Source organism: Tachyglossus aculeatus, chromosome 26 (assembly GCF_015852505.1).
Source record: "Tachyglossus aculeatus isolate mTacAcu1 chromosome 26, mTacAcu1.pri, whole genome shotgun sequence".
NCBI classification, from domain to species: Eukaryota; Metazoa; Chordata; class Mammalia; order Monotremata; family Tachyglossidae; genus Tachyglossus; species Tachyglossus aculeatus.
In genome coordinates this window covers 10391905-10413194 of record NC_052091.1, presented here as the reverse complement: position 1 = coordinate 10413194, position 21290 = coordinate 10391905, and the positions used below count along the sequence as shown (strand labels likewise).

The window sequence follows — 21290 nt, the reverse complement described above, 5'->3', positions numbered from 1 at the left end:
GGGCAATCTGATCATCATCATCATCATCAATCATATTTATTGAGCGCTTACTATGTGCAGAGCACTGTACTAAGCGCTTGGGAAGTACAAATTGGCAACATATAGAGACAGTCCCTACAGAACAGTGGGCTCACAGTCTAAAAGGGGGAGACAGAGAACAAAACCAAACATACTAACAAAATAAAATAAATCTGATCACCTTGTAACCTCCCCAGTGCTTAGAACAGTGCTTTGCACATAGTAAGCACTTAATAAATGCCATCTTGTTCTTTCCCAAGAGTCTGCTACAGCACATGGCAACTGGTGGGCATTCAACAGATACCAGGACTACCACTCTGCCAGTGTTTTGGCCCTGAAACTCTAGTCCTTTTCCATTAGCTTTCAGCAGTCAGCAAGTATTCATTTGCCAACAGAACTCTTCCCACATGGATGGTAGTAGGGAGGCTGGGCGGTTTAAATGGATGACTTTATTTAGCATGGGAAAATAGGAATCAACAGCAGCATTTGTTGCCTTTAGAGAACAGGTCACTGGAGGCCCAAAAGTGAGACTGTAGCTCCCTAGGAAAATCCAGCAAAAGATTCTGGGAGTAAATTCTATGGCACAGCTAGCCTCCAGCCTCACAGTTTGTTAGCACAACTGTCTCGGCCTGCAGGAGCTGACTCAGCCCACAGCGACCCCCACCTTTTCAGATCACAGTAGCCCCCCTCAGTGACCCCTATCAGCCCATAGCAGCCCCTCAGTCCACAGAGACCCCCTCAGCCAGCAGCACCTCTCTCAGCCTATAGTAACTCTCCCTCAGCAATCCCCCCCTTAGCCCACAGCAGCCCCCTCAGCCCATGGCAACCCCCCTCAGCTCACAGAGACCCCCCCTTAGCACACAGCAAGCCCCCTCAGTAACACCCCCCCAGCTCACACTGACCCCCCCTCAACCCTCCAGAGATCTCACTCCCCTCGGTGACCCACCCTCAGCCCACAGCAGAACCTTCAGCGACCCCTCCTCAGCCCTCAGCGACCCCCCCCCCCCCATCCAGACCACAGCAAATCCACAGAGCACAGAGCCAGATGGCTTTAAGAGCTAGCACTAGAAGTTCTCCTTGAAGAACTTGAAGTTGAGTTGTTCGCATTGTGCTTTGATCACCTTGGCCAGCGCAGGGGAGCCACAGAAGAACACTTGGACCTTCCCCTTGTTCTCCGCTGCCACCTTCTGAAACACCTGCAGTCCCAGGGGAGAGGCAAGCAGGAAAGAAAGATATGTTAGAATGGAAGAAAACTCCCTCAGGGACCTTAGCACTACTATGTATCAGGCACTGGGCTAAGTGTTGGGGTAGATACAAGCTAATCAGGTTGGACACAGTCCCTGTCCCACACTGGGCTCACAGTTTTAACCTCCATTTTATAGATGAGGGAACTAAGGCCCAAAGAAGTGAAATGATTTGCCCCAAGTCACACAGCAGACAAGTAGTGGAGTCAAGATTAGAACCCAGGTTCTCTGACTCCCAGGCTCACGGTCCATCCACTGGGCCACGCTGCTTCTCAGCTTTCTGCCTTTCAGAATCCTGCTTGAGTGAATCACACAGGGTTACAGCATGGAGTAGTGGAAAGGCATGGGAGTTAGAGGATTAGAGTTCTGATTCCGACTCTGCCACCTGCCAGCTGCGTGACACTTCACTTCTCTGTGTTTCAGCTACCCCATCTGTAAAACTGGAATTAAATCCTTCTCCCTCTGATTTAGACTATGAGCCCCATGTGGGACAAGGGACTGTTTCCAACCTGATGGTCTTAGTGCTTAATACAGTAACTGACACAGCAAACGCTTGACAAATGCCATTAAAAACAAATAAACAAAGAAACAATACCCTCCACTTTCCTGGGCCTGTTTCCTCACCTGTAGTAGACTGGGAGCCTAGTATGGCACAGAGACTGTGTCCAAGCTGATCACCCTGAGTCTTCCCCAGTGCTTAGTACATAGTAAGCACTTAATAACTGCCACAGTTATTGGGGTGGACTACCAACAGAGGCGATGGAGAATTAATTATTCCGGCCCTAGAAAATCAGCAGAACAACCCCTTTTCACTCTTGGGAATTCCAGATGTTTTCATGTCTTATCTCTATCATAATCTCCCAGGTACTTAGTATAGTGCTCGGCAGGCATCAGGTGCTCAGTAAATATTCTTGACTGACAGAAAACGGGATACTAAACCATCAGAGCTTAGAAGAACCATAGTGGAAAGAACACGGTCCTGGGAGTCTGAAAACCTGGGTCCTAATACTGGCTCCGCCACCTGTCTGCTGGGTGACCTTGGTCTACCCCAATGCTCTGGCACATAGTACACATTTTAACAAATACCACAACTACTGTTATGAATGATTAGTATTTTATATACTAATCATATATATATATACTAATATATATATATATATATTCCTGAGCCTGTCAGGACCGCCTCTGGGGCTGGGTCCCCTGGGAGGGAGGTGGGATAGAAACGCAGCCCCCTTCCCCCCTCTCCAGGGCAGGGATGTGGCAGGGAGGGGGCAGGACTCCACCTGGCTCCAGTCTGGACGCCCCGGCTGGGTACGGGCTTGCAACCCAGTGATGGAATCTTTCTTCTCTTTCTTAGCCAGGAGGTCAAGCGCCATCTGCAATCCAATGGCCTTCATGTCGTTCTTCCCCAGCGCTGACGTCATATACAGGTGTAGCTCCAAAAAATTACCTAACGGTAATAATCATCGTCGGGGCATTCATTCATTCATTCAATTGGATTTATTAAGTGCACAGAACACTGTACAGAGCACTTGGGAAAGTACAATGCAACAATAAACGGTGACATTCCCTACCCACAGTGAGCTCACAGTCCAGGGAGACAGAAATCAATACAAATAAATAAAATGACAGATCTGTACATAAGTGCTGTGGGGCTGGGATGGGAAAAGAACAAAGGCCTTCCCAGACTGAGCCCCCTTTTTCCTCTCCTCCTCCCCATCCCCCCCCCCCCACCCGGCCCTACCTCCTTCCCCTCCCCACAGCACCTGTATATATGTTTGTACAGATTTATTACTCTATTTATTTTACTTGTACGTATTTACTATTCTATTTATTTTGTTAATGATGTGCATTTAGTTCTAATTCTATTTGTTCTGATGACTTGACACCTGTCCCCATGTTTTGTTTTGTTGTCTGTCTCCTCCTTCTAGACTATGAGCACATTGTTGGGTAGGGACCATCTCTATACGTTGCTAACTTGTACTTACCAAGCGCTTATACAGTGCTCTGCACACAGTAAGCGCTCAAGAAATATGATTGAATGAATGAATGAACAAAGGGAGCAAAGTCAGGGTGATGCAGAAGGGAATGGGAGATGAGGAAAAGTGGGGCTTAGTCTGGGAAGGCTTCTTGTGCCTTTAATAAGGATTTCAAAGTGGGGAGAGTCATTGTCTGTCAGATATGAGGAGGGAGGGTGTTCCATGCCAGAGGCAGGGTGTTGGCCAGGGGTCGGTGGCCAGACTGGTGAGATGGAGGCCCAGTGAGAAGGTTAGCGGCACTAGAGGAGCCAAGTGTGCAAGCTGGGTTATAGGAGGAGAGAAGCGTGGTGAGGTAGGAGGGAGCATTCATTCAATCATTCAAACATATTTATTGAGCACTTACTGAGTGCAAAGCACTGTATTAAGCACTTGGGAGAGTACAACGATAAAATGACACATTCCCTGCCCACAGTGAGCTTATGTTTGTTAAGCCCTGACAATGTGCCAAGCACTGTACTAAGCATTGGGGTAAATATATGATAATGAGGATAGCACTCTGTCCCACAGTGGGCTTTAGGGGATAGAGCATGGTGCTTGGAGTCAGAAGGACCTGGGTTCTAATCCCAGTTCTGCTCCATCAGCCAATCAAGTCAGTCAATCTTATTTATTTAGCACTTACTGTGCGCAGAGCACTGTACTAAGTGCATAGGAGAATACAATATAACAATAAACAGACACAATCCTTGCCCAAGAGGAACTTAGAGTTGAGCTTACAGTCCAGTCTGCTGTGTGACCTTGGGCAAGTCATTTCACTTCTCTGGGCCTCAGTTACTTCATCTATAAAATAGGGATTAAGACCGTGAGTCCCATGTGAGACATGGATTGTGTCCACGCTACATGGCTTAGTGGAAAGAGCATGGGCTTGCGAGTCAGAGGTTGTGGGTTCTAATCCCGGCTCTGCCACTTGTCAGCTGTGTGACTTTTCGGCAAATCACTTCACTTCTCTGTGCCTCAGTTTCCTCATCTGTAAAATGGGGATTGAGGCTGTGAGACAGGAACTGTGTCCAACTTGATTAGCACTTAGTACAGTACTTGGTACACTGTCAGTACCTGGCACATGGTAAGTGCTTAACAAATACCACAGTGATTATTATTATTGATGGAGGGATAGATTGAGAAAGGCTCAGGGGTGGGCCTGTGTTCCTGGAGCAGAGAGAGAACTGGATCAGAGATTCCCCCCACCCCCGCCCACCCCCAAACCCTCAGTCTCTCCCCCTCTGCCCTCCCACCAGGGTTGGCTGGTCCACCCACCGGCTGCCTGGTTCTGCCCCTGATCCATCTCCAGTTTGGTCAGCAAGCTCACAAACCACTCGAAAGACTTCTGGTCTCGATTGATCCAGATGAAGTCCACCTGGGAAGTTGGAGGGGAAGAGATCAGGTCAGCAGGAAGCTTGAGGGACCTTAGCGTTGTGGACAGAGAATCTGTCAGTTATATTGTTGCATTGTCCTCTCCCAGGCATTCAGTTCAGAGCTCTGCTCACAGTAAGCACTCAGTACATATGATTGACTGATAACTAGAGGCCATGGGGCCGCACAGGTCAACTGTAGGGAAAAAGCTAAGACAATTCTTTCCTTTCCATCTGTTTCCTCTGGGGTGGAAAGTCCCAAACTGTAGGCGGCTGCCAGCCTGAAAATGAATTCTGGGTTCTAGCCTGGAAGCCCCTCCAGGGCAGGGATTTGTGGCCCCAAACTAATTCTAGGTTCCTCCATGGGCAGGAATTGACCAATTCTAGGTTCTAGACTGGAAGTCCCTGGAGGGCCAGGGATCCTGTCTACAGACTGATTCTAGGTTCTAGACCGGAAGTCGCTTGAGGGCAGGGATCATGTCCACAGGCTAATTCTAGGTTCTAGACTGGAAACCCCTTCAGGGTAGGGACTGTGTCCACAGACTAATTCTAGGTTCTAGACTGGAAACTCCTCCAGTGCAGGGACTGTGTCCACAAACTAATTCTAGGTTCTAAACTGTAATAATAATAATAGTAATAATGGTATGTGTTAAGCACTTACTATGTGCAAAGCACTGTTCTAAGTGCTGGGGCAGATACAAGGTGATCAGGTTGTCCTACATGGGGCTCACAGTCTTAATCCCCATTTTACAGATGGGTAACTGAGGCCCAGAGAAGTTAAGTGACTTGCCCAAAGTCACATAGCTGACAAGTGGTGGAGCCAGAATTAGAACCCATGACCTCTGACTCCCAAGCCCGGGCTCTTTCCACTGAGCCACGCTGCTTACCAATTCTAGATTCTAGACTGTAAGCCCCTGCAGGGCAGGGATTGTGTCCACTGACTCTATGATCCTTTCCACTCCAGGCCTCTATGCAGAGTTGGTGTTCAATAAATAGTAATGAGTGATGAACAACAGCTAGCAGCTAGCAGCTAGAATGGATTCTCATTCATCTTAGATTTTGAGTCCCACGTGTTCAACCTGATTATCTTGTGTCTACCCTAGCACTTAGTGCAGTGCTTAACACATACAACAATTATTGCTATTATTATTATCATTAAACCACATCCAGGCCAAAACATGGACAGGTAATCCAGGTGACAAAAAAAGAAGTCAGACTGACCTACTAGCCACCTGCTGGGAATAATAACAATAATAATAATAATTGTATTTGTTAGGCACTTAATATGTGTCAAGCACTGCTCTAAGCACTGCTGTAGATACAAGCTAATCAGGTTGGACACAGTTGCTGTCCCACAAGAGGCTCACAGTCTTTATCCCCATTTTACAGATGAGGTAACAGAGAAGTGAAGTAAGACTTGCCCAATGTCATACAGCAGACAAGTGGCAAAACTGGGATTTGAACCCATGTCCTTCCTACTCCCAGGCCCATGGACTTATCCACTAGGCCGTGCTGCTTTCTAACAGCCTGAACATAATAGGGCCTTCTCAGGTAGGCTATGGAAGCTGTCTCTACCCTCTGGCCAAGACAGGGCCAAAACAACATATATTTTTAATGGGATTTGTTAAGCGCTTACTAGGTATCAAGCCTAAATTGGAGGAGGGGGATTTAATCCCCATTTTACAGGTGAGGTAACTGAAGGACAGAGAAGTGAAGTGTCTTCTTCAAGGTCATCCAGAAGACAAGTGGTGGAGTCGGGTTTAGAACCCAGGTCCCCTGACTCCCAGACCTGGGCTTTTTCTACTAGGCTACAATGTTTCTGTGCCCTACAGTGGCTGATCAGCCCAAATGAGGGGACACAGGCTTGGAGGGGATAGCATGACCTCAATCACTCTCCTCTCACCCTCTCAGCCTTTCTTTTCTTTCCACTCTCCTCTTTTCTCTCTTCCCAGACCCCTCTCCTCTTTCCTACTCTCCTTTCTCTTCTCTTCCCTCTCTTTGTTTCTCCTTTACTTACCTCCAGCAAGGAACTATCACCGGTCAGGAGGCAGAATCTGAGCAGAATCCCAGAATCCTCAGTGGGCGAAATATCCCACGAAAGTCACCCCTGCCCCCTCCTTGCCGGGAAGCAGGACAGCACCTTTCCTGTCCTTTAAAAGCTCCAAGGCAGGAGATCCCTCCACCGCCCCCTGAGCTGGGTCTCACCTTCCGCAGCTTCATCTCGTCATCCCTGACAGTTTCACACCATGAGAACTTGCAGTTGGGACAATTTTCCTTCCTCATTTGGTACCTGAGAATGGTTAGGTGGGGTGGGGAGTGGAGAAAGAGGAGAAAGGGGGGAGAGGAAGTGGGGATAGGGAAGGTCCGAATGGGAGTGGGAAAGGAAGCAGAGGACAAGGAGGAAGAGGGCAGGGAGAAGAGAGAGGGAGAGAAGGCAAGCCCATGAAACTGTAATAACAGTAATTATAGTTCTTGTTAAGTGCTTATTATGTGCTAAGCACTATTCTAAACACTGGGGTAGATATAAGGTAATCAGGTTGGACACAATCCCTGTCCTACATGGGGCTCGCAGTCATAATCACACCCTCGGCTCTTCTGCCGCTAACCTCCTCACTGTGCCTCATTCTTGCCTATCCCGCCATCGACCCCTGGCCCACGTCCTTTCCCTGGCCTGGAATGCCCTCCCTCCACACATCCGCCAAGCTAGCTCTCTTCCTCCCTTCAAAGCCCTACTGAGAGCTCACCTCCTCCAAGAGGCCTTCCCAGACCGAGCCCCCTTTTTCCTCCCCATCCCCCCCTGCCCTAACTCCTTCCCCTCCCCACAGCACTTGTATATATTTGTACAGATTTCTTACTCTATTTTACAAGTACATATTTACTACTCTATTTTGTTAATGAGGTGCATATAGCCATAATTCTGTTTATTCTGACGGTTTTGACACCTGTCTACATGTTTTGTTTTGTTGTCTGTCTCCCCCTTCTAGACTGTGAGCCCATTGTTGGGTAGGGACTGTCTCTCTATGTTGCCGACTTGTACTTCTCAAGCGCTTAGTCCAGTGCTCTGCACACAGTAAGCGCTCAATAAATACGATTGAATGAATGAATAATCCTCATTTTATAGATGTGGTAACTGAAGCCCAGAGAAGTTAAGTGACTTGCCCAAGGTCCCACAGCAGACACATGGCAGAGCCGGGATTAGAACCCAGGAACTTCCGACTTCCAGGCCAGTGCCCTAAGCTCCTTGAGGGAAGGGATCAAATCTACCAACTCCACTGTCTACTCCTGATTGCTTAGTCCAGTGGTCTGCATACAGAAGGATTGATTGATGGGTGGATAGAAAAGAGGAAGGCTGGGGGTGGGCAGGGGCAGGGAAGGCTCTTAGGCTGTGGTTCTGACCACCGGATTCTTTTTATGCTATTTGTTAAGTGCTTAATATGAAGCCGGCAGGTAAAAGATAAACTGGTTAGACATAGTCCCTGTCCCACAAGGAGCTCACAGTCTAAGTAGGAGGAAGTTGGCTTTAATCCCCATTTTACAGCTGAGGAAACTGAGGCCCAGAGCTGTGAACAGCAGACAAGTGGCAGAGGCAGGATGAGAATCCAGGTCCTCTGCCTCACAGGGCCAGGCTCTTTCCATTAGGCCATGATGCTTCTGACCTCAGCCCTCATGCCCACCTGTACATGATGCTCTGCAGGATGGAGGCAAACGGGGTGATGCCAATGCCAGCTCCGATCAGGACCGCATGCTCCGAGGTGAAGATCCGGCGGGTCGGGGTCCCGTAGGGGCCGTCCACATAGCACTGCGGGGGAGGGGAGGGAACGGGCCACGTGAGAAGGCTGTTCTTACATCGCCTCGCCCTCCCTGCATGCTCAGACCTCCACTTTCTGGTCCCCTCTAGGATGGCACACTGCACCGGTCTGCCTCCGACCTCCTTCAGATCCTTCTGCAAATCTCACCTCCTCCGGAAAGCCTTCCCAGATCATCCCCCATCCCTCCCGCCCTACCTCCTTCCCCTCCCCACAGCACCTGTAATATATTTCTACAGATTTATTACTCTATTTATTTTACTTGTACATATTTACTATTTATTTTGTTAATGATGTGCATATAGCTTTAATTCTATTTCTTCTGTCTACATGCTATTTGTTAAGTGCTTAATATGAACATGTAGACACCTGTCTACATGTTTTGTTTTGTTGCCTGTCTCCCCCTTCCAGACTGTGAACCCGTTGTTGGGTAGGGACCGTCTCTATATGTTGCTGACTTGTACTTCCCAAGCACTTAGTATAGTGCTCTGCACACAGTAAGCACTCAATAAATACGATGGAATGAATCCCCAAACAGCTCCATCCCTTCCCATGGTGCTGGAATAGCTCTGGAATGCCTCCTCCAAAATGTACCTCTTATCAGTGTCCGTCTCCCCTCTAGACTGTCAACTCCCTGAGGGCAGGGTTGGAGTCTGCCAACTCTGTCGTAGTGTCCTCTCCCAAGCATTTAGGACAGTTCTCTGCCCACAGTAGGCACTCAGTCCACACAGTGGATTGATTAGGTTTCTACAGGTTTTGGCTTTGGTGTAATTTTGGGTCTGTCCTATCACCCCGTCTGACTGTAAGGAACCAGGGGCAGGGCTGGGGGTGGGGAATAGTAATAGCTGTGGTATTTGTTAAGCACTTACTATGTGCCAGACACTGTACTAAACGCTGGGGTGGATACGGGCAAACTGGGTTGGATATAGTCCCTATACCACATGGGGCTCACAGTCTCTATCCCCATTTTCCAGATGAGGTAACTGAGGCCCAGAGAAGTGAAGCGACTTGCTCGAGGTCACACAGCAGACAAGTGGCAGAGCTGGGATTCGAGCCCATGACCTTCTGACTCCCAGGCCATACTCTCTTCACAACCCCCTCCTTCTGTCTCTCGGCAGTGGCTAGAACTGGGCCTGCTGGAAGCTCTCCAGATGTCAGGGTCGGTGATGAGACTTCCCATGGGAGCCCCTTCCCTGCCCCATGGGGAGCTTACTGCCAACTCCTGGAGGGGGGCAGGGTGGGAGATTCCCCCTTATCCATCTCCATGTCTGCCGGTGCATACAGCATTGAAGCAGAATGCTGTAGTGGATAGAGCATGGGCCTGGGAGTCAGAAGGTCATGGGTTATAATCCTTCTTCCACCACTTGTCTACTTTCTGACCTTGGGCTAGTCACTTCACTTCTCTGGGCCTCAGTTACCTCATCTGTAAAATGGGGATTGAGACTGTGAGCCCCACGTGGGACAGGGACAGCGTCCAAACCGATTTGCTTTTATCTACCCCAGAGCTTAGTAAAGTGCCTAGCACATAGTAAGTTCTTAATAATTACCACAATTATTATTATTATGATTATACATAGGCTACTGGAGAATGGTGACTAGTGGCCGACTCAGCCCCCCCGCCCCCAACGAAACCCCTACAGGGGCGGGGACCAGGGACACAACCTCAGTCAGAGGCCTGGTGCCACCCTGACCCTGACCTCAGAGCTTAGGGAAGCCTGAACCTTCCCCCTGGCAAGGAGGGCAGGCAGAGCGCACCCTCCATAGCCCCAGGGGGAAGTGGAGGCAAGAAGAGGGCCGGGGACCCCTCCCCACAATATGGTGGGCAGGGGAAGTGGGAAGGCAAGAGGGCAGGTCCCAGATTGTTGATGGTGGAGGGCAAGGAGAGGGAATCGCCCGTCACCCAGGGGTTGAGAGAGGCCGAAAACCAGAGGCAGATGAGGCCGCACCTCTTACCTTGACGTTACAGAACTGGTGATTTTCACTCAAAGGTGCTGGATGCTGTTGGGAGGAGAGAGTTGGGTCAGCCTGGCTAGAAGCCTGTGTATATTCTCTTTGAAAAATCCTCCCAATAATTAAGGCGCTGATGAAGGGTCTTCTCTGTGCCAAGCCCCAGGCTTGATACCAGATGAAGAGATTGGATGGTTCCCCTCTCTGGCCCACACAGAAGTTTAAGTCTAAGTGGCGGGTGGGCAGGGAGGGCAGTGAGGACAGCCATCTCATCCCCTTGGACCAATGAGGGAATGGCTCAGAGAGGTTAAGGGACACCCCCCACCCCACCTAGGGTCACACAACACAGCTAGGACTGGTAAGTGTATCTCTGCTACTTCCGATCGGCCTCACTGCCTCCTCAGCCTTCGGCAGCCTGCTGGTCCCCGCCCCCGGCCCCCTCCTCCTAGCCCTCTGGTGCTCCAGGTGAGGGGTTTTGTTCAAGGCCTCCCTCCACCCAGATATATGGCCCTGAGGGGAGGGTCCAGTCTGCCCTTCGGGCCAGGGAGGGTGGGCCGAACATGACTGTCTCCTCCCCAGCGCACACTTGCTCACGCTGGACAAGTCCAGCTCTGACTGGTTGCACTGGACACCCACTCATGGGACCCCCATCCTCGAGGCTTCCCAGCCCCTTACTTCTGACGGCCGAGGGGTCTCTCCTCTGTCTTCCCCCTGAGGACCCCTGAATGTCACAAGCTCCACTGCGTCATCCTTGCCTGTGGCAACTGCGCCATGGGCCGAGCTCTGGTCCTGGAAACACAGGGGCCAACACAGGGACTTTCATTCATTCATTCAATCGTATTTATTGAGCACTTACTGTGTGCAGAGCACTGTACTAAGCGCTTGGGAAGTACAAATCTGCAACATATAGAGACGGTCCCTACCCAAAAGTGGGCTCACAATCTAGAAGGGGGAGACAGACAACAAAACAAAACAAGTAGACAGGTATCAATACCATCGGAATAAAGGGAATTATAGCTTTCAGTCAGTCAGTCATATTTACTGAGCCCTTCCTGTGTGCAGAGCACCGTACTAAGCGCTTGGGAGAGTACAGTGGAACAGTAGAACAGATACATGTCCAGCCTGCTTTCCCCCGACCTGGTTTGGACAGTGGGGCCTGGGCGTCTGGAGACCCTGGTTCTAATCCCAGCTCCTCCCCCGCCTGCGGTGTGATCTCTGGCAAGTGGCTCAACCTCTCAGGGCCTCAGTTTTTTCCCCCATGTGCAAAATGGGGTTAAGATTCCTGTTCTCCACCCCCATTTCAGATTGAGAGCCCCGAGGGGGACAGGATTTTATTTTTAATTGTCCTTGTTAAGAGCTTACAGTGAGCCAGGCACTGTACTAAGTGCTGAGACAGATGCAAGCTAATCAGGTTGGACATAGTCCATATGTCCCTTATGGGGCTAACATCTTAATCCCCAATTTAACCAAAGCCCAGAGAAGTGATTTGCCTAGGTTACACAGAAGACATATGGTGGAGTGCGGATTAGAACCCAGGTCCCTCTGACACCCAGGCCCATGCTCTTTCCACTAGGTCATGCTACTTCTGTTGTGTTGTGTCCAGCGTGATTTTCTTGTATCCATCCCAACACAGCACCATGTTTGGCACCTAGCAAGCGCTTAATAAATGCCATGATCATGAATTATCTTCCGCCTCCCAATGAGTGAACAAAGAATGAGTTGCTCATTGAGGGCCTTGGGTTCTTGTCCTTTTCCTCCCCACAGCCTGTGTTTTGGAAATTCCCCTGCCACCGAACCCTTGGACCAAGGGAAGAGCGGCCTTGTCCCATCCCATCAACCACCTACCCGGGCGGCTCTCTGGCTCCTCCTGAGCCGTAGGCTGGAAGTCAGCCTCTTGGGCTCCAGGCCGCAGGGCTTGGATCCCCTGAAGTATTCGTACAGTCTGTTGGTCCACTGGCCCTGAGACCGGACATGGATCCACATGGTGTCTGGGAAGTCATGGAGGCATGAGGGGAGGAAGACAGATGGTCAGAGACAGAGCGAGAGATAAGGGGGAGGGTCGGGGTGACGGGGACTCGGGCAAGGCATGCTCAGAGTGGCAGAGAGGCCAGGCCGCCGGAGGGTTTGGGAGGATCATGGTCGCCCCCAGCATGGCCTAGTGGATAGAGCCCGGGCCTGGGAGTCAGAAGGACTTGGGTTGTAATCCCACCTCCGCCACTTGTCTGCTGTGTGACCTTGGGCAAATTGCTTCGCTTCTCTGGGCCTCAGTTCCCTCATCTGTAAAACGGGGATTAAGGCTGTGAGCCCCATGTGGGACAGGGACTGTGTCCAACCTGTTTAGCTTGTATCTACCCCAGCACTTAGTACAGTGCCTGGCACATAGTAAGCACTTAACAAACACAATTGTTAATTATTATTATTATAGAGTCCGGGGCTGGAGTCAGAAGGATCTGGATTCTAATCCCGGCTCTGACATTTGTCTGCTGTGTGATCTTGGGCAAATCACTTCACTTCAACGAGTCTGTTTCTTCATCTGGAAAATGGGGATTAAGACTAGAAGCCCCATGTGGGACAGGGACTGGATCCAACCTGATTAGCTTTTGTCAACCGCCGTGTTTAGAACAGTGCCTGGCACACAGTAAGTGCTTAACAAATACCACAATTGTTATTATTAGTGTAGTAGTAGTCTGGGACCGGCCAGTGTGGGCTGTCACAGTAACTTGTTTTCAAAGTAATACCCGAGGGTTAGAGCTACGCCACGCTGCTTCTCACAGGGGGCTCATAGTAGGAGGTTGTAGGATTCAATCCCTATTTTACAGATGAGGACGCTGAGGCCCAGAATGTGGCAAGGAGGAAAGAAAAAGACCAGTGCCGCCACACTCTGGGCGAGGGGGCAAGGCAGCCCAGCTGCACTGGGGGAAAAGGCTGGCACCTAGCTGCTCCGGGGCGCTGCTCAGCGTGAAGGGGTGCCACTCATATTTGGCGATCACAGGAATGTTCACATACACGTAGTCGCCGGGCTTGTAGTGGAAAAACGGGGGCCTCTTAATCACCAGGTGAGTCACCTGCACGGAGACAAAATCAATTGACCCACAGTAGTGTCCGGATGTCGACCCCGCACAGAGCACCATACAGAGCACCTGGGAGAGCACTGTACTGAACACTTGGGAGAGCCCTGTAGTAAGTGCCCCTGGGAGAGCACTGTACTGAGAGCTTGGCAGAGCACCTGGGAGAGCACTGTACCGAGTGCTTTGGAAAACAATGTACCAAGTGCCAGGGAAAGCACCGTACAAAACACCTAGGAGAGCATCATAGCATCACTAGACCAATCCTAGCTGACCTCAAGGAGTTTGGGCCAGTGGGAGACACGGAAGTATTCAGGCCGTCTCACACCCCTCTCCAGGGCATAATACCCTGGACGGGGAGCACTGTCTTCAGGGGTGAGGTCAGGACCCCCAACTCAGCTTCAGACTGTCCGGGAGACCCCAGGAGAGAGTCATGCCGCCGTTCTGTGCCTCAGTTTCCCCATGTAAAAATTGGGGAGCATAATCTCCTGCCCTCCCAGGAACCAGAGCTCAATAAATACGACTGAACAAATGAACGAATGAATGGCCTGAGTTACCATGTTGAATATGATCTTGTATCATCTACCAAGAGCTTAGAACAGTGCTCAGCAAATATTACCACCATCACCATCATTGTTATTATTACTGAGAAGCAGTGTGGCTCAGTGGAAAGAGCCCAGGCTTGGGAGTCAGAGGTCATGGTTTCTAATCCCGACTCTGCCACTTGTCAGCTGTGTGACTTTGGGCAAGTCATTTAACTTTCATGTGCCTCAGTTCCCTCATCTGTAAAATGGGGATTAAGACTGTGAGCCCCACGTGGGACAACCTTGATTACCTTGTATCCCCCCAGCTCTTAGAACAGTGCTAGGCACAGAGTGAGCGCTTAACAAATACCACCATCACCATCATTATTATTATTATTATTAAGATGGGATCCTGACTGCTCTCGGGGTTGGGGGAGGAAAGGAGGCACCAGGAGATGAGGCCCTGCACACCTCTGCCCCCTCCCGTTGCTGCCCACCCCCTGTACCCCCACACCGGGCCGGGGCAGGGTGGGGCCCCCACACCTTGGAGGAGAGGAGGTGGACTTCCACAATGCTGAAGCTGGCCCGGTGGGATACCAGAAGCCCCACGAGCTTCTCCAGGAGGAAGAGCGCCCCGGGGCCGAGGAACCATTTCCAGAAGTTGGGGCCATGCATGATGAGCAGTGCCCAGATGCCCACGTAAGAAAGGTGAGTCCAGTAGAACACCTGCAGGTCGGGGTCGGGGGTGAGGGTGGGAGCAGGGCTGGGGGGGAGGGGATGGTCTAGTCCTATGGCACTTATATGTCCCCGTTAAATGCAGAGCGCTAGGCCCAGCCGCAGCATACCCACAGCAGGCCCCCAGCACACCTGCAGCTGTGATTACAGATGGGAAGGCCCTGGGGGGTCCCTGCAGGGAGAAGGAGGAAGGGAGGGGCGGCTGTTCATAGAGGGTGGGGGTTCCATTAGGTGGAGCCTAGCCTGGGCTCCACCCGGCCCTTCCCTTACCTACCTCTGCTGTAAGCTCAGGGCCCGGTTAGGCAGGGAGGGGACGACCACCGAGAAGCCCGTCAGAGGACAGACGATACCACCATGGGCTCTTGACTTTTCTCGAGACTAGGCCTCCCAGTTCATGACCACATTTGCCCAGGGCCCACGGGTCGGAGACAAATGACCTTGCCACTGTTCCTGCTCCTGGCCCAGAGCCGAACCTGATCAGAGGCTCCCTCCCAGCTGTCCCCTCTGCCCACCCCCGGGCTCCTGGCTCCATAGGAAACGGACGGCCAAGATGCTACCTCGAAGCGGCCGCTCTGACGGACGAAGGAGCTGGAGCACACGAGCATGACGACGACGAGCAGTTGCAAGATGATGCCAGTGAGGGCGGCAGAGCCGTGGACCCAGCCGATGCCGGGCCGCGTGGTCAGCAGGTACTCCCACAGCCGGAAGGGCCCGTGCCCACTCAGGGCCACTAGACACCAGCATTGTGCGCGCACACACACAGACACACACACAGATTAATGTCTGCCTCCCCCTCTAGACTGTAAATTCATTGTGGGTAGGGAATGTATCTGTAATAGTGTTCTATTGGACTCTCCCAAGTGCTTAGTTCAGTGCTCTGCCCACAGTAAGCGCTCAGTAAATATGACTAATAGACTGACTGATTTAATACCTGTCTTCCCTCCCGCTCAGACTGTGGGACAAGGACCATGTCCGGCCAGATTATTTTACTTCTACCTCAGCGCTTGGAGCAGTGTTTGGCAAACAGTAAGCACTAAACGAATGTGGCAATTATTAAGTGGGCCGGGGGTAAGGAAGCAAGCCCCCGGAGGGAGGGAGGGATCCAGCTGAGATCCTCAACTGAATCAGACCCATATCCATCACCCTTACACTTGGATTTGTTCCCTCTTTTCACCCCTCCCTCAGTCCCACAGCCCTTACATCCACATCCGTGATTTATTTCTTTATATTAATGTCCGTCTCCCCCTCTAGATTGTAAGCTCATTGTGGGCAGGGAATATGTCTGTTATACTGTTCTATTGTACTCTCCCTAGCACCTAGTACAGTGCTCTACACACAGTAAGCGCTTAATAAAGAGCATTGAATGATTGATTGATGGCCCATCTGGCCCACCGTTCTCCGTACCCTCAGATGCTGGGAGGGGCTGAGGAGCTTGGGAGAGGGGCTTCGGGGGCTGGGTAGAGATGGTAGGGGAGTGACCCTGTACTGCTGCCCCCCTCCCCTGCTCCCACAACCCCCGCCAAGGTGTGCACCAGAGGGCCATAGATGCCCACTACGGGCCTCAGCCAGATCTCACCGAAATTTATCAGGTGGGCGGCAGTGTGCACCAGGGAGAGGCCAGCCACCACGTAGCCCACCAGCTGGTGGAACTCCACGTTCTGGTCCAGCGGGAAGACCCTAGCCAGCCGGGTGGTACGCAGCCATGTCAGGCAACGCCGCAGCATCAGCACCTGGGGGGCCGGGGCCAGAGATGGGCAAGGCCCCATCTGAGGAAAAGAAACCTGCGGCGGGGGGGTTGTGTGTGTGTGCTGGGGCAGGCTCTCTTTCTCTTTATTCCAGGAGTGGTTGATCCAAGTCCCTGCTTCTCTGCTGTTTCAGAGGGTGAGATGGGGCCCAGAAGAGGGGCAAGACTATCCACCCTCCCGAAATGGGTTTCCAGTTTTCCGTCAGCTAAGCCCTCCCTTTCCTCGGTGCCACAGATAATTGAGAGCGGCTCTCCACTCCCTCTCCACCTCCCCAAATCCCCAATCCCTCCAAAAGCTATTCCTGGGCAGCTCCCAGGATGCTCCAGGGCTATGATGGGCTAATTCCGACGCATCCCCCACCCAAACCCCGCTGGCTGGGCCCAGGGAGTGGTGGGGACCAAGACCCCTTCGGCCCCCCCACCCCACTCTTGCCAGCCCTCATGGATATGTCCATATCTGTAATATCTGTCTTCCCCTCCAGATTGTAAGCTCGCTGTGAGAATGTGTCTGTTATATTGTTCTATTGTACTCTCCCGAGCACTTACTACAGTTCTCTACCCACAGTGAGAGCTCAATAAATACGACTGACTGACTGACTCACCACAGTGAAGGTGCAGTTGAAATTGAGACACTGGCCGCAGCCCTTGGCCACCATGATGCTGGCCCCATGGCCCGCATGTGCCAGAGCTGCCAGGGTGAAGAGGGTGACGTTCAGGCCCACGTAGCACGCCAGGATGAAGAGCGTGCCTCGGTTATTGTGCCAGTAGGCTGGGGTCAAGAGGCGGGGCCGGGACTGCCGCTGTTTCCTGGAGGTGGGGGGCTTCAGCCAGTGGGCCGCACTGGGATGGGTGGAGATTGGCGGGGGGGGGGGGGGGCTTGACCCACAGGGCACAGACTGCCCTGGGAGCCCAGCCTGCCCAGCACCGGAGTCTCAGTCAGTCTTGGGGCACCCCCAGGGAGCTCAGTGAGAGTCAGCCCCATTTCACTTCCGGATAAACTGAGGCCTTGAGCGGCCCAGTAACCCCACTGTGCCTGGATCATTTCCCTCCAACCCCCCATCCTCAGGTCCGATGGTTCGTTCCCACAGTAGAGGCCCAGCCTAGAGGAGGCCCAGCTGAGTGGGGTCTTTAAGCTAAAGGAGGCCAGCCTAGCAGAGGCCCCGACTGGGGGTGAGGGCCGAGCACCTGATGGTGAGGTTCTCCATGACCTCCGGGATGTTCTCCAGCTCGCCCCTGAGCTCCTCGAAGGTAATGGAGCCGCTTTGGTCCCGGTCTGCCGACTCGAAGAGAGCCAGGGTCAGGTCGTCCAGCTTGTCCTCAGGCAGTGAGATCTCACTCTCCCTCAGGCAGGACCGCAGGACCGTCTGCAGCTCGTCAGGGTCAATGGAGCCGCTCCCTGCAGGCCGGGAGGAGCTCGGACCCATCCGGAAGCTGGGGTCCCAGCTCCGAAGGGGGCAGCAGGGGATGGCTATTGGCTAAAGCAAATTACTAGTATTCATTGAGCACTTACTATAATAATAATAATGATGGCATTTGTTAAGCGCTTACTATGTGCAAAGCACTGTTCTAAGCGCTGGGGAGGATACAAGGTGATCAGGTTGTCCCACCTGGGCTCACAGTCTTCATCCCCATTTTACAGATGAGGGAACTGAGGCACAGAGAAGTGAAGTGACTTGCCCAAAGTCACACAGCTAAGTGGCGGAGCCGGGACTTGAACCCATGACCTCTGATTCTCAAGCCCACGCTCTTTCCATTGAGCCACACTACTGTTCGTGGAGTACTGTACTAAGCATTCGGGAGAGTACAACAGAATTAGTGGAAACGTTCACTGCCCATAAGGAGCTCACAGTCTATAGGGTGAGCTTACATTCTAGGGGAGGAACTTGCAGTCTAGAGAAGGAGCTGACAACTGGGTCAGGAGAAAAGGGAGAGGGATGCCCCATGCCCATGGCAGGCCACTGGCCGGGTTAGGAGGCGGGAGGCAAGCCTCAATGGGTCACTGGGGACCGGTCCGTAAAAGAACTTACCGTCGACATCGTAGACCCGGAAGAGGAATCTGAGCTTGTCCATCGGGCTCCCGTGGATGAGGAGATTCAGGGATTCCAGCAGCTCGTCCAGCGTGATGGTCCCACTCCCGTCCGAGTCAAACAGCGCAAAGAACCGTTCTGCGAAGAAGGACTGAAGGCGGGCAGGGGGAGGCTAAATGGCACGTTAGCGTCACGGAGCAGAGCAGCCTTACCCCTCCTTCCATTTCCCCATATGCCCCCTGCCTTTTCTCTTTTTTATGGTATTTGTTAAGTCCTTAATATGTGCCAGGCACTGTACTAAGTGCTGGGGTAGATTACAATCACTTCACTTCTCTGGGCCTCAGTTACCTCTTCTGCAAAAAGGGGATTAAGATTGTGATTCCCATGTGGGACAGGGACCGTATCCAACCTGATTAGCTTGTATCCACCCCAGTGTTTAGAACAGTGCTTTGTGTAAAGTAAGTACTCAACAAATACCACTGTTATTAATACCTTGCCAGGGGAGGTGGCAGTATCTGCTGGTCAGCAGGAAATGCTTCAGTCATTTCCAGAGGAAGAAAAGATGAATATCTGGTTCATCTTGGATGCTCATAGCCCACTACAATATGGTAGGGAAACAGCGTGGCCTAACAGAAAGAGCCTGGGTCTGGGAGTCAGAGGACCTGAGTTCTAATCCCTGCTCTGCAACTTGTCTGTTGTGTGACCTTGGCCAAGTCACTTCACTTCTCTGGGCTTCAGTTTCCTCCTTCATACACTGGGGCTTCAATACCTTTCCTCCCACCCACTGGACTGTGAACCCCACCTTGAACAGGGACTGTGTCTGACCTGATGATTCGTAACCAGCCCAGTGCTAAATCCAGGGCTGGGATCATATTAAGCACCTAACAAATAAAATAATTATTATTATCAACATGAAGAGTGCATATAGAGTGAGATCTTTGGAACCACTCTATCCTTATAAGTTCTAAGTGCATGGTGGTTTCTCAGTTTCAGACCAACCACTGGCCTAAATTTCGCCTGGCCAGCCAAGAATGTGAGGAGGTAGGTAGGGGGGTGGGGTGGGGGGGTGGTGTGTGTGTGTGTGTGTGTGTGTGTGCTTGCACATGTGTGTGTGTGTGTGTGTGTGTGTGTGTGTGTGTGTGTGTGTTAGACTGGCCAGCAAAGAGTATGAAATAGGTTGGGGAGTGTGGGGTGTAGCTGGGGGAGGGGGGTGTCTGTGTGTCTGTGTACGCACATGTGTGTGTGTTAGGGCAGCACATGCTAGCAGATGAGGAATGAGTCAATAAACTGTGATTTGCTTGTAGAAACCCTGGTGCTACCCTTGACTCTTCTGAATTAGTGTAACTGATTTGGGATGTGAGCCCATTTCTAGACTGTGAGCCCATTACTGGGTAGGGACTGTCTCTATATGTTGTTGACTTGTACTTCCCAAGCACTTGGTACAGTGCTCTGCACACAGTAAGTGCTCAATAAATACGATTGAATGAATGGATAAATCTCCACAGGTCAAGATCCCGCAGCTGGGAAGCCCTGACATCCTCGCCACCCCACTGTTCTCCAACTGCCTTCACTGACATTCCACTGGCCCACTGCAGCAGGACTTAGCCCCCCAAATCCCGGCCCCCAGCCGGGAGATTGGGCCGGCCAGAGCCTCCTTCCTGCCTGCTGGGAGCAGAAGAGAAACTCGCCTCTTTGACTTTCAGGGCCATTTTGAACTCTTCCAGGTCAATCTGTTTGTCTTCTCCCGCGATGGCCTCGAACTGGCGGGTGACCCACTCCAGCCACTTGGCGTCATCCTCGGCACCCATGGTGCCCACAGGGAGGCGGTGGCACCTAGTGGGAAGAGCACAGGTCTGGGCCTCAGGACACCTGGACATGCTGGGAAGCAGCGTGGCTCAGTGGAAGGAGCACTGGCTTTGGAGTCAGAGGTCATCGGTTCAAATCCCGGCTCTGCCACTTGTCAGTTCTGTGACTTTGGGCAAGTCACTTAATTTCTCTGTGCCTCAGTTACCTCATCTGTAAAATGGGGATTAAGACTGTGAGCCCCCTGTGGGACAACCTGATCACCTTGTAAACTCCCCAGCGATTAGAACAGTGCTTTGCACATAGTAAGCACTTAATAAATGCCATTATTATTATTATTATTATTATTTTTATTCTAATCCCTCCTCTTCCCCTGGCCCGAGGGGTGAACTTGGGCAAATCATTTCACCTCTCTGCTCCTTGGCTTCCTCTTCTGCTCATTCTCTCTGTCACCCTGTGAGCTCCAAAGGGCGGAGGGAATAATAATAATAATAATGGCATTTGTTAAGTGCTTACTATGTGCAAAGCACTGTTCTAAATGCTGGGGGGGATACAAGGTGATCCGGATGTCCCACGTGGTGCTCACAGTCTTAATCCCCATTTTCCAGCTGAGGTAACTGAGGCACAAAGAAGTTAAGTGACTTGCCCAAAGTCACACAGCTGACAATTGGTGGAGCCGGGATTAGAACCCATGACCTCTGACTCCCAAGCCCAGGCTCTTTCCACTGAGCCATGCTGCTTCTCTATGCATCCCATTTAATGATTTTTCCCTACCATAAAGAAGCAGCATGGCCCTAGTGGGTAGAGAACCTGGGTTCTAATCCCTGCTCTGCCACTTATCTGCTGTGTGACCTCGGGGAAGTCGCTTCACTTCTCTGTGCCTCAGTTACCTCAGCTGGAAAATGGGGATTAAGACTGTGAGCCCTATGTGGGACAGGGACTGTGTCCAACACAATTACCTTTCATCTACCTCAGTGCTTAGTAGAGTGCCT

The 21290-nt window shown here is 51.7% G+C and overlaps 1 protein-coding gene across 1 annotated transcript; it reads right to left on the bottom strand.

Moving 5' to 3' along the window:
• Positions 1-1082: 1082 nt before the first annotated feature.
• Positions 1083-20303, bottom strand: NOX5 (NADPH oxidase 5). The gene is made up of 15 exons (XM_038767483.1): positions 20184-20303; positions 18496-18646; positions 17654-17864; positions 17071-17308; positions 16301-16454; positions 15282-15454; positions 14533-14715; positions 13333-13465; positions 12246-12388; positions 10407-10451; positions 8322-8446; positions 6853-6937; positions 4553-4652; positions 2546-2712; positions 1083-1214 (listed from the first exon to the last, which is right to left on the bottom strand). Exons 1-15 carry the CDS (start codon positions 20301-20303, stop codon positions 1083-1085), a joined length of 2160 nt encoding a protein of 719 aa, XP_038623411.1.
• Between the last annotated feature and the right edge of the window lie 987 nt (positions 20304-21290).

Coding starts and splice junctions, on each gene's coding strand:
- NOX5 (XM_038767483.1), bottom strand. CDS start 20,303: ATGGGTGCCGAGGATGACGCCAAGTGGCTGGAGTGGGTCACCCGCCAG. Junction 17,309..17,653: donor ATGGAGAACCTCACCATCAG/GTGCTCGGCCCT, acceptor CACCCATCCCAG/TGCGGCCCACTGGCTGAAGC. Junction 8,447..10,406: donor ACCAGTTCTGTAACGTCAAG/GTAAGAGGTGCG, acceptor CCTCCCCCGCAG/TGCTATGTGGACGGCCCCTA.